At 23.7% G+C, this 14127-nt stretch overlaps 1 protein-coding gene across 1 annotated transcript; it reads right to left on the bottom strand.

The window, feature by feature from the left end:
* On the bottom strand, positions 1-8927 carry LOC135929149 (AP-3 complex subunit mu-2-like). The gene is made up of 10 exons (XM_065465666.1): positions 8854-8927; positions 8723-8801; positions 8575-8680; positions 8424-8536; positions 7143-7264; positions 6939-7098; positions 5535-5708; positions 4545-4793; positions 1039-1200; positions 1-297 (listed from the first exon to the last, which is right to left on the bottom strand). The coding sequence occupies exons 1-10, from the start codon at positions 8886-8888 to the stop codon at positions 109-111; spliced, it is 1389 nt and encodes a 462-aa protein (XP_065321738.1). The 5' UTR covers positions 8889-8927; the 3' UTR covers positions 1-108.
* Positions 8928-14127: the final 5200 nt, after the last annotated feature.

Here is a 14127-nt window from a genome sequence, read left to right as displayed (position 1 = left end):
AATTCATATTTCCTAAAAATACTCATTAATTTTCTTATAACCCAGTATATACATAAAGTAATATTATTAGAATAAATTAATCTATATAAATAGAAAATTATTATATATTCAAGTTCGAATTTGAAATTTTCCTGCCTTTGTGAGATATTTGACTCCCTTAAATGGTTTGTATTTTTCGGCCTGACTCATGTCCAAACGACAAACTCGAAGCCCTGATATAGCCAACTGCGGGATATCGAAATGCAAGTTTATGGTTGGGTTAAATTCTGGAGGTGGAGAGCCCGATTGCAATGAGATCTGGGAAGAATAATTAATTGTTTGAATAAAATAATAATAATAATACCAAAATAATTTTTTTTTAATGAAAGTAGACTTACGTGCGTATTTAACTATTCAAACTATTAAACAATGATCGAATGCCCAAATAAATATTGCCCAAATATTTTTTTAACTAATTGTTCAGGTATAAAATCGAAACATTCAGATTTAAAAATGAATCATTTCAGAAAATAAGAAATATGGGTGAAATTCAGTAAAAGATTTGACCCTTAAAATTTTTTTTAAATTCTAAGCAATTAAGAAAATAAAAAATTCTTTGCATTTCAGTTTATATTCTAAACGAAATAATATGTCTTAAAAAAATATAACATTGACTTATGACTGGCTAACTAAAAAATACGGCTGTAAATGGGCAGGTATTCAAGCGGACCAGATGAAATTGTTTGGTTGGGCATTTATACCATAGACTCCACCCAACCCTGACAATACGGAACAGCGGGTTCGGACATTTTTTTAAAAATCGGTTTCGATTAAGTTCTTGTTATCAACATTTCCGCTTAAATAGTCTAAAATTCCTAAAAAGCAATCCGGGTTCACAACCCTGTTTAAGCGAACTGTTTCATCTATAAAACGCTGTATTTATAAGTTTAAGTCATTTTATTATCCCTTTTTTTTAAATTTATTTTATTTTTTTCAACTTTTTTTAAAATATAAAAATATTTTTTCTACAATAATCTATTTAAATTTTTTTAAATTTACGGTGCCCTTGAGTTGCGGAGCGCTTTTATATAGTTCAATTCTACCGATATCCCATTCCAGTACTTTCGTGACGGTATCGAAAGAATAGGTGCCTTGCGAAGGTGTTAGACACATATTGGAAACGGCTTTGGGCATCAGCATATCGATGGTGCAATTTTCAATCTTAAATCATAGTAAAAAAAAATTTTTTTAAAAAAAGTTAAAAGAGAAACAAAAAAATGTTTAAAAAGCTATATTATAAATTAGCAATAAAATATTTACTCAAATAATAACAATATAATTAAATAAAAAAAGTCCCAATCGAATTTTGGCTTACTAAATTAAAAAAATACTGGGCCCTATTTTTTTTAAATATCCATGCAGCTGAATATAAAACACGGTCTGCGCCGAAAATCGCGATTAATATTTATATATAAATAAAATATATTTAATTCATTTACTTCTTACGTTTCCTATTTCCATTTCATAAAGTATTTATATTATCGGATGAAAATACTTAATTTATAAAAAAAAAGTTAAAATAATTTTCAAATTATTCACTTATTATAATTAACTAATTATAAAAGAAAGGTAAAACCCGAACATTTTTAAAGTAAACTTGAAATTGCTATTAAAAGATGCCAGGGAAGTAAGCACATGTATTTAAACTGAGTTTTTAAAAAAAATTCTAAAATGGATGAAATATCATCTTTAGCAACTATAAATATCAATTTAACTAGGAGTTATAAGCGAGATTTCCAATTTTTTGCCGTTTCTTCGCGATTTAGAACGGGAACCAATTATTATAACTGATATATATTTTCAAATAATAATATATTTAAATAGTATTTTTAACATTATTAATATATGTCAATCAATTGATAGTTGATATTTAGAAAAATAATATATATATATTGATTGTTTATTATCATTATTAGTAATATTTATTGAATCGCGGATTGGATTTGAAATATAATTTTAATGTTAAAAATACTATTTAAATATATTATTAAAATGTATCTACTTTTATTCTCAATTAAACAGTATTTCAATATTTATCACTTAAATATTTCTTAATTCCAATTTATCTTCTTTTCTTTTAAAATAACATTTAAAAAAATATTCCCTCATAAAATCAAATTATTGATAATCTTCTCTATATCACTATAACATCATAAAATCAAATTAGTGATAATCTTCTCTATATCACTATAAAATCGAAATATTGTAAAAACACAAGTGATAAATATATATATTTAATACAGTTTTAGGGAAAGAAAAGTGAAAATTAAAATATGTCAAAAATACAAGTGTATTTTAGTGGAAAGTTTTTTTTCTTTAAATAAATTGCATATATTTAATGCGATTTTAGGGAAAGAAAAGTGAAGAACAAAAAAATTTTTAAAATAAAAACATGAGTGGTGTTTTCATGGAAAGTTTCTTTCTTTATATAATTTGCATAAGGGAAATATGTAAATAATGTATGTTATAGAAAATGGAGAAATTATTTTTGTATATAAATTACTTAGGGGTAATATGTAAATAATTATGTGTAAAAAGAGAAAAATTAGTTAAGAGTGATAATTAATAATTGTAAAAAAATTTTTAAATTATTAATTATATTTTTATTTTCGATAATTTTAAAATTTAAATAAAATTTTTTTTTTTTAAATTCGTGTATTAATTTTAAAAAAATATATATATAATAAGATGAGTTATAAAATCGAAACAAGTGAACAAATTATCTATGTGAAGATAGTTAAAAAAAGAAAAATGGGAATCAAAAAACAGAAATTTGAGGAATTCCAGCGATGTTTCAGGTGTCAATCCTACGGACACCTCATAAAAAACTGCAATATTCCCATTCACGTTCTACAAAATCAAGAGAGAGATGAACATCTTAGTGAAATAGATGAGACTCCAGGAACAAGTTATTTTTGTGGGAAAAATAATATGATAAAGCCGGGGGTTGCTTATCATAACTATAACAAGATAAATGAGATAGAATCACGACATAAACAGTATGGAAATAGGCAGTGGCCGCCTACTAAATATGATGGGACGTTTAAAAAAACCAATGGAATTCAAGATAGGACATTAGGAGTAATAAATACATCGATGGGAAACAAATTCAAATATTACGGGAAAATGCAAGCTACAAACGAGAATTCGACAAAGTTGGGGTCAACTATAGTTAAAGTGACAAACAGTACTGATTTTCAAAAGAAATATAATTCTATGGAAACTGAAGAGGAAGAGATGTTAAAGGATAAAGAAGAAGACTTATAAATGTAAAATATTGCTTCCGCGTTTTTTTTGGAGGGTTTTTCATTTCTTTGTTTTTTTTAACGTCCCGTCATATTTAGTAGGCGGCCACTGTCTATTTCCATACTGTTTATGTCGTGATTCTATCTCATTGATCTTGTTATAGTTATGATAAGCAACCCCCGGCTTTATCATATTATTTTTCCCACAAAAATAACTTGTTCCTGGAGTCTCATCTATTTCACTAAGATGTTTATCTCCCTCTTGATTTTGTAGAACGTGAATGAGAATATTGCAGTTTTTTATGAGGTCCGCGATTCAATAAATATTAGTAATAATGATAATAAACAATCAATATATATATTTTTTTAGGGCGGACATGATATATATTTTCAAATAATAATATATTTAAATAGTATTTTTAACATTATTAATATATGTCAATCAATTGATAGTTGATATTTAGAAAAATAATATATATATATTGATTGTTTATTATCATTATTAGTAATATTTATTGAATAGCGGATTGGATTTGAAATATAATTTTGAAAAAGATTTAAAAAAAGATAGATTGATTGTTATTTTTTTATGATTATAAAAAAAATATATATTTTGTTCGAGATTTGATACATATTTGAAAAATACTTATTTTGAATTGAAATAAAGATTAACCAAAAATCGAGAATAAATTGAAATTGAGAAATATTTATTTGATAAATATTGAAATACTGTTTAATTGAGAATACATTTTAATGGTGCTGTGACCAACCAGGATACGAACACTTATTAGGGAAAAATAAGAAAATTTAAAAAAAATAATATATATTTTGTTCGAGATTTGATACATATTTGAATACTTATTTTGAATTGAAATAAAGATTAACCAAAAATCGAGAAATTGAAATTGAGAAATATTTAAGTGATAAATATTGAAATACTGTTTAATTGAGAATAAAAGTAGATACATTTTAATAACTTTTTTCTGGATACCACAAATTCAAAATTACGCGAAACCATATTAATAATAATAGCGGGATTAACTTTCAACTTTACTCAAAGAAAGTAGTTAACATTATTTTTTTTTAAATTTCGTTGTGCGGTAAAAATAATAAAAATAATGGCGGATCGATTAGTCGAAGTTTAAAAAACTTGGATATTTATCAGCAACACTAAAAATTATTGATATTACTATTGAATTTCTTTCTTTCTTACTATTGAAAAGTAAGATAAAAGAAACTAATTTTTTAAAATATATTTACATTTTTCCCGGCAGTATTCCTAGGCGCCACTACAATATCCAATTTACCCGTTGAGCTCCTGCTAAAATTACTTGTCGCATTATTGTGATTAGCATTAACATTTGAACTGCTATAGTTGTACAAATTATTACCACCTCCTCCGCTTGATTTGGAAGCGGAAATTTCGGATGAATTTGAGGGATTAGAGTAAGTAATAGAATGCTGCACGTGCAATGGGATCATATTATTTGTGGCCAGGTTGGAGTTTACCTTATAATATGGGTATTGTTTGATGGATAAAAATTTTTATTATTATTATACTAATAATTTATAAAGTAATCAACATAAATGGATTTCTAAAGTTTATATTATCAGTTTCTTGAAGGATATTTTTCAATTCTATTAAGGCCACTTATTAGAGTTGTTTCAGTATGAATCGGTTTAGTTTGCATTATTATAAAAAACCTAATCGACTACTCAACATTCAGCTTTATCGATTTGATTCAAACTAAATAATTGTTTAACGTTTTAACAAATCTAGACCGGTATCCTAGTGGCTTCTAAGTTTTTTTAGCGTATATCGACATATCAATAGTCTATTTTAGTTGGGATTTTATGCCAATAAAAATACAAACGATTGTGTAATAATATTAATATGTTTTCCTTAACTTTGAAACGATACGTTTTAATTGAATAATTTTTTTAATTTAACCTATTTAATAACTCATTATTATTTTTTAAATCATTAATTTTTATTTCAAATAATAATATTTGGACTATTTTCTTATTAATGTGTTGTAGGTTTTTTTTACTAATCAATCAAAATTCATGGGGTGCTATAAAATAAATCATATCCTTCATACTCTCCAATCACCCTCTTCAAAAAAATGAATGAAAAACGAGCCAAAACCCTTTCATGGTAAAACCCCTCCTTAAGAAAATTTTAGATAAGCCTAGTATCATTTATCTACTTATATACATACACATATAACATAATGAACATGAGCAAACCTTGTATGACATGAGCCTAAAATTACCGTCAGGGGGAATAAAATTGAGTTTTTTCTCAGTTTCCCAGTGTTTGAGTCTCACACAGAGATGGAAGCTAGAATCATCTAGGATTCTGGGATTCGTGAAATTCATGGTGAGTTCAGGCATGCCGCTCAGTTTTATGGCACAGTCGATCTGATGAGGTTTTGATAAAATTGTTATGCATAAAATAATTACTTTTGTTGCTAGCTATGCTATTAAATACCAAATTATAGGGATTTAAAATTTCTCAATTATTTATTTATTGAAGGCAATCTATAGTGCCCACATTGTTGAATTATAATCATACCATTTATTTAAAGTTACATTATAAATGAATATAAAAAAATTATAAATTAAGAGAAATTCGAAAGTTCACCATAAAAAGGTTATCCGAAATTCATAATGTAAGCATTATATTCTGGAATACATTTTATATCAATTTAAGATTGAAATTTCGAAGCCCTATTAGATTCTATATTTTTTCTTTCTTTCATCTTTATAGTAAAAGAGAGAAATTAATATGAGATTATGAATAAAAATACATGTGTTTACACTTATATCAATTTAAAAACTAAAAATTTTCATTTGCTTGCAATTATGATGAAGATATATTATTCCTAACCATTAAATAAATTGTTAATACAATATTGCAGGAGAAAAAAAACAATTTTCATCCATATCTAGAAAGTTTGAAGGATCTTAAAATTTAAGATGGTAAATTCGTATATCGTCAAACTAAACTGGCATGTCTAGGATTTTATTTTAAGAGGAGGGTAAATTTTTCGAAAGAAGTAAGAGTTAAATTACTAATATCCTGCAACTCATATTTTTGAGAATACAGATTTTAATAAATAATTTTGGTGAATAAAATTATTGGTTTTTAAAAGTTCTTCCTCACAGTTTTTTTTAACCTTTATGGTTGAGATAACATCTTTAATCACATTTATATATATGTTAGCGCCATTGTTATTTTTTCAACTTTAAATCATTTTTTGAGCGCGTATTTTTAAATTTAAAAATCTGATTTTACCCGAAATGTAATCTATCATGTTTGGAATACCTACCCTATAATTCCCAGACAATTTTTACCATGAACTTTAGAACTTAATAAAATTATATTAGATTTTCCATAAACTTTTTGTATAAATTATAGATGTGACTCAAGGGTTAACAGCAAAATTGTCTATAATTCATAAGAGAGGTATTCCAAACAGGATGGAATGTATTTCCGGTAAAATCAGATTTTTAAATTAAAAAAAACGCGCTTAAAAAATGAATTAAAGTTGAAAAAAAACACATTGACGCTAACATATATATATATATCTTAATACTTGCAATCTTTAACAATTTGAAAGAAAAGAAAATTATATACGATAATATTACATTGCCTTGAACTTCTGAAAATATAACGGAACCAAATTTATCTATAATCGCATCAATTTCTTCAATAACATCAAAGTACGCTTCGTTATTTGAATATTTAATTCCTGTTCTTCTCCAGGGGACATTCGAGAGTTGCCCTTTGGGAAGATCGGAACTTAAACTATTATTTATATTATTTTTTGTAACATAAATTAAATATTCTACTTAGATTTTCCTGTTACTGTATTTGCAATCGTTCTCAATATATTAGGAGGCTTTATTAATTCTTTTAATATATTGGATTCAGTGATCAATGGAAAACCATTGTCAAGCATTTCATCTAAAACCTATGGAATCATAATAAAAGCTATATTTTTTTTTGTGCAGTAAATTAAACATTTATAAAAATTTTGTGCAGTATTTTTAAAAAAATTAAGTGGTAAAAAAAATATAGTTGATTAAGATTGCCCAGCTAGTATTGATTAAAAAGTTATATATTTAATTAATATCCTTTTTTAAAAACTATCAATAAATTTTTGATAAAATTGGATTTCGTTATCTTGGACCTACTCATATTTTCCATATTTATTGATAAAAAAAATTATGAATTTGATTTATTTTTACTAATTTTGATAAATTGACGTTGGTCATCTTCCTTCGATATTCAATTTATTTTTATCAAAATTTCTAGAGCTAAAGGTTATTTTTAATAAATTTTCAATTTGATATTTTAAAATTTAAATCAATATTAAAAAAATAAAAAAAAAAATGAGTGTTTTTTTTAAAAATACAATATTTTCTTTTTATTTATAAAAAAAATTAACATGTTATATTTGGTTCCCACTATTTTTTAGTAGTAAATATAATATTCTTAAAGTAGTGATTAACATAATAAAAATGGTATTAGTATTAATTTTTTTAATGTAATATATATATATTAAGTAATAATAATTTATGTTTAATAATTTTTTAAGAAAAATTACAAGGGAAGCAATCCTTGATTTCTATGAATGCTTCATCACTGATAATTAAAATAAAAATTAATAGATATATTTCATTTAATTGATTAATGGACAGTTTAAATCTTTTAATAAAATCATTCCACAAAGGAGAAGCATATGCTATTTTTATTTCAGCATAATTTAAAAATTCATAGGAACGTAATCATAATTTGAAAATATTACAAATTGGTATTGGTCTCATTTTTAAGGGTTTATTTAATTTTTTTTTGATAGTATTTATTTTTTGAATTAAATATTTTGATGTTTTGATCTCTACCTTAAAATAAATTAAAAACTTTAGGCATTCAGACTGATTTTCAAAAACTTTATAGGTTCATTATAATCAGCTGAATTGTGGGTATTTACTAATCACCAATGTTATCAAAACCCTATCCAATAGCCTATTTTAATCCCAGCTTGCTTGTCTATCAAGATAATTTTTTATAAATTACTATCTTATTAAAAACTGCACAAATAATTTATTATAAAAAAATATTTATATTACCTCATACACCACAATATAATTTTCTTTAATAATAGTTTCATTACAATCCTGAAAATAATCTATAATTGTATCAACTATTTTATGCAGAAACTCAATAATAAATAGAGGAGGGCCTAAATGATAAGTAAGATAAATTAAATAGTATATTTACATTCAGTAGATAAGACAGCTACAAAATATAATTTACATCTATGTATATTTATAAGTATATGTCGCGGAGTTGGAATAACAGGAGGTATAGTATCAAAGTTTGAAATCTAATTCATTGAATTTTATACTGATTATTAAATTAAGAAAACTTTCTTTTGTTCCTCAAATAAATAATCACATATAGAACGATTGATAACGCTCTTCCAATGCTTTTCCATAAATATATCACTATATTTGAAAATATATAAATTATTAAAGCTATTCTGATTAATATAATTACCCATGCTTATTAATTATAAATAAACTATGAATCATATTGAAATTTTATGTCTGTATGAAAAAAAAGCCTAAAATAGTATTACTTTTTAAAAATATATCTTGCCAAACAATTATAATGAGTTTGTTCTGTATAACATTTTTATGGTGGGTATTGTTGCGTTATAATCTAATTCTTTATTTTACTTTTTGTTTTTGAACTTTTTGTAATCTAATTTTTATTATTTTTTGTAATTTGATTTTATAACTTTATTGCATAACCTTATTTTTATAACTTTCGGCATAACCTTACTTTTTATATTTTATAATATTTTTACTTTTTTGTTTTTCGTTTGTATTCTAATTTGGACTTATAAAAATGTATATAAACGAAGTGTGAAATGGAAAAGAGGGTGATAATTAAGTTAAATATAAATAAATACATTTTTACTTTTATGCACATTATCATGTTACTTTGCAGGTATATATAAACTTTATTATATAATTGATATTATACTATATGTTTCGTGTTCTGTAAATCATTAAGGAATGTATAAATTACAAAACAGCATTTTAACTAATTTCTTACTATTTTATTAACTCATTAATTGTCAAGATTTTTCTGGTAGATAAAAATTCTCAATTTTTTCAAATTATATTGATATATGCTTAAATATGATATTCTAAAAATATCAGCCAAAAAAATAATCTTAAATAGCAAATTTAGCCTTGTGCATTTCTGTGCACTTAATCATTACGAAGTTAAAAAATAGTGTTGTTAAAAACCCGATTTGTGTAGATTTTTCAAAACAGTCCGATAAGATTTTAGCTAAAAAACTTCGAGATTTGGCAAATAGATGTCCAACCTTTCTGCCAGCTAGCTATGAGTAAATTCTTCAAGCTTATATAAAAAAAATTTATAATCATTAAAATCGACTTAAATCGGGCTTTTTAACAAAACTATTAAAAAAGATAAAAATTATGTATAATACCATAATAATGAGCACAAATTGAACTTTTCAGCGGTTTAAACTCAAATTAAAAAAACGTGAACTTAACTATATTTAAACTGAAACATTAATTTTTATTTTTTTAATATAAAATGTCTAAATATAAAAGAAAAAAAAATTATTTGGTGTTTAATTTAAACGAACATGTTTAAAATGCATTATTTACGTTAAAAGCTGTTAAAACGTTCAATTTGTAAAGATAAAAAAACAACAGAAATCTTTATTAAAGGAACTTCGTTTAACGAAGTGCGATTTGACATGTTTGGCCATATATCTTGAGTGCGTATGGCAATATCTGCTTATATCTATAATAGTGGATAAATAATGTTCAGATGAATCAGTATGGTTCTCACTTTGTAAATGAATTCTATATTTCAAATTTCGAAATTGTAATTGGTAAATTGTATTCAGGATTATTAGAATATTAATATCATGATCATTAGACCGAAACATCCTTTATTGTATGATTAAAGGATATCCAGTATAATAGAATTCCATAAATCACTTAATATCTGGGATGGTTATACATATATTAGTTCTACAATTAGGGAATATAAGTCTTTCGGAAATTAAAGAAAATATATCTGGTAGACTTTTAACAAGAAATCGTTTACAAGTTTTATTATATCTTTATCTTCCTCATTGAAAGGGCTTGTATAATACAATCTATTTGTCTACATTTTAAATTGGGATAAATTACAGAATTTCATCTTGTAGAAGATGGTCCTAGAATGGCGTCATTAATTGAATTATTAATATCTAATTCACCAGTATGTGAAAGTAAAACTTCAACATTTATTCACTCATTATCATCAAAATCTTCTTCATCACTATGCCGAGAGGTTTGTTGGAATTATAACTATATCTCTTTTCTCAATTGGTAGTTTAAAAAGGAGCAAGTTCTTGTCAACTGTTAGAAAACGATTCAATAAAAATTAATTAAATTTTTTTTAAATTAGTCATATATTATTTTCAATATTTTGATTGAATTGACAAAACAGGTGCATAATAAAAAAAAGTTAAATGAATATAAATTTAAATATATAAAAATGTTTGGCAAAAAAAGAGGTTATAAATTATTTTAAATTTTTATAAATTATTTCGAATATACATATATGATGGATATTTTAAAATAATTTTATATAATTTGATCAGAATGGATAATGTTAAATATAAAAATAAATGAATAATGTAACCTTTAAAATTTTATAACCTTAAAAAATTTACTTTCTTACTTATCTTTTTCTATATGTAAAAACTTTAAATACTATAAAATAAATCTTCTTAAATATAAAATTCTTCTTTTGTATATATGTAAATAATTATAAAAAATAAAAATATATATATAATGAAAATTGTAAAGAGAGATATATATAATTTAGATAAATAAAAAAAGTAATTTAATTTATTGTTTTTTTACTGCCTTCCTTGTGTTATCATGGTGGCAGCAAAGCTACTTCAGAGATTTTTTTAGATATTTTTTCAGAGACGAATTTTAGATATGATTTTAGCTAATGGAACATGGTCAAACTAGATGAAAGAGGATTCTGGAATGTTATGTTTATTTAATTCTAAAACACGTAAGGTATGATTAAAATGAAAAAGTGAAACATAAATAAAATTTTAATAATGAAATCTATAAAATATGAATAAACCAATATGGGAGCATCATAAAACAAAATCGGTAGATAAATTAGAATTATTTCATATATTATGATAGTAAAATTACTTTAAGCTTAAAATTTAATTTACCAGATAATTTATTTTTGGCTATGGAAGCAATGGTATCAAGATATGAAAGTTCAACTTAAGAGGAAGCAATGTATATATTAAAATGTTTATGTAATTATAAATCGGTAATGGAGATTAAAGAAAATTATCCTAATAAAAATTTTCAACCTCAAAATTATAAAAATAATCATAGTAATAATTATTATCGTGACACAGACAATTATTATAACAGAAATCAATATAATAAATTTATTAATAAAAATTATTATGAAAATAGAAAATTACATAACAAATATGATAAAGCGACACGTAACAATAAAAGAAATGATCATTATAATTATAAATCTCATAATAATAAAAATTTGAATAAAATTGAATTATGTAAATTAATAACAAATGATAAAAACGAAATAGATTCTTATAAATTAAAAGAGATAAATTATATGATAAAATTAAAGAAAAAATTGTGATTAAAGAAAATAATGATATAAACATTAAAGAAAATAATAAAATAAAAACTTTTATAATTAATAAAAAGAGACAAGGTAAGAGTTAAATATATTGATATTAAAAATATTTTTAGGAATGTGATATGGAGATCATATGTTAAAAATGGAAGGCGAAAGAAATTTTTTTCTATAAAGAACAATTTAAAGATAAATTTTGATATGAATGAATTGTTTGAATTGAAAAATAAGGGAGTAAAATTTAAATTTAAAATAAAAATAATTGAAATTTAATAATAATTAAAAAATTATTATATAAAACGCTACAATTCAAAATATTATATGATTCTATATCCCAAACCCAATGATTAATATTCTTATTCTATGAATGATTCCAATAAATTATTTAACCCACTATCATTTCAATTATTCCAAAATAATTTTATTCGATATAAATTGATCATAATATTCACTATAAACATGATAATTAAATATAAATGATAATAAATAACGATTGGAACAAGCTAATGTGATGATGACGATCAAGCGAATGATCAGACGATCATGATAACAAGTGATTCGAACAAACCAATGAAAAAAATATGACTGAGGCTAAACAACAAACATAATAACAAATAAAAATATTACACAGGTTTTTAAAGTGGGAAGAAGTGAAGATCAAGTTCAAGTTCAAAAATTACAAGTTCAAGTTTAAAAACACAATTTTAAGTTCAAAATTCACGAGTTCAAAGTCAAGCTCAAAATCGGAATTGTGACTTGCGATCTAGAAAAAAATGATGGTTATAAATAAATAAAATTTTTGATAAAAAAAATAAAAATTTGAAAGCGAAATGGAAATGGGAATGATCAAATACAAACAGCAAATCAACAAACAATGATTCAACGAACAAACAAGCTCAAGCCCTACTAACAAATGACTAATAGAGCAATAGATAAGATGATCAACTGAGGACTGAAGTCACTTAAAAAAAGTGGAATATGTTAAATATAAAAATAAAATGAATAATGTAACCTTTAAAATTTTATAACCTAAAAAAATTTACTTTCTTACTTTTCTTTTTCTATATGTAAAAACTTCAAATTAAACCCTTTTTCTTTAACCTTAAAATAAATCTTATTAAATTTTATAAAATTCTTCTTTTGTATATAGGTAAATAATTATAAAAAATATATATAGAATGAAAATTGTAAAAGAGAGATATATAAAATTTAGATAAATAAAAAAAAGTTATTTAATTTATTGTTTTCACACTGCCTTCCTTGTTTTAACAGATAAAATATTTTAAAAGGATCTCAATATATTATTCTATTTAATCTCAGGTGGGTCAAAAAATTTTTTTAAAATTATTTTCAAAATACATTTTATAACTAGCATTTTTAAAATGACCTTTCTTTGGGTATAAATAAATTCCTTCCAAACCCTCACCCTAGTGACGGTTATTTTTCTATGTATAACACAAAAGATTATGATTCATTATATTAGAATTGTAAGAATTTTTTAAAATAATTTATACTCGATGGTTGACCGTGCATATATGCACCAGTCAACTTTATTATGCGATTACCTATCAAAAATTTAAAAATTTTAAAACTAATGATAAATATCGATATATCTATAAAAGAATATACACACTAGTTATATCAAAATAATTTATTCCTATGCTCGTGATTACAATTAGAAAACTTTGTATTTTTTAAACATCATAAATCCGCCATGTTTGAGGGCTTTTTAGGGATATAAATAATTTTTTTTTCATATTTTTCTTTTTTATATTTGAATAAAAATCTCCGAACTATATTAAATTTATTTATATTATTTTTATGAAAACTACTATGTTTAAAAATGATATATAGGAGGAGGTATGTATGTGCACCGTTAACCAGTAACGGGAATTGAATATTGAAAACCTAAAGATTATTTTGCTGTAAATTCTATATAACGTTAATATAAAATATTCTTTTTAACATTATTTTACTCAATTTTTACGATATTAAACTTTTGTTACATTTTATATCACAAACATCGTTATTTCTTATATTGTGTGTGGATGTTAAATATTTAAAAACCCGCGAAATTTGCCTTTTTTCATT

Source organism: Gordionus sp. m RMFG-2023, chromosome 4 (assembly GCF_954871325.1).
Source record: "Gordionus sp. m RMFG-2023 chromosome 4, tfGorSpeb1-WG-v2, whole genome shotgun sequence".
NCBI classification, from domain to species: Eukaryota; Metazoa; Nematomorpha; class Gordioida; order Chordodea; family Parachordodidae; genus Gordionus; species Gordionus sp. m RMFG-2023.
The sequence above is the reverse complement of the archived record's forward strand: the minus strand, read 5'-3'. Positions and strand labels throughout refer to the sequence as shown.

Bases quoted from the DNA above. Each gene is read 5' to 3' on its own strand.
- LOC135929149 (XM_065465666.1), bottom strand. From the start codon at position 8,888: ATGATTCATAGTTTATTTATAATTAATAAGCATGG. The intron at 5,709-6,938 runs GTAATATTATCG...AAACCTCATCAG, and splicing joins TTTCAGAAGTTCAAGGCAAT to ATCGACTGTGCCATAAAACT. The intron at 4,794-5,534 runs GTTTGCTCATGT...CCATATTATAAG, and splicing joins TTAGGCTCATGTCATACAAG to GTAAACTCCAACCTGGCCAC.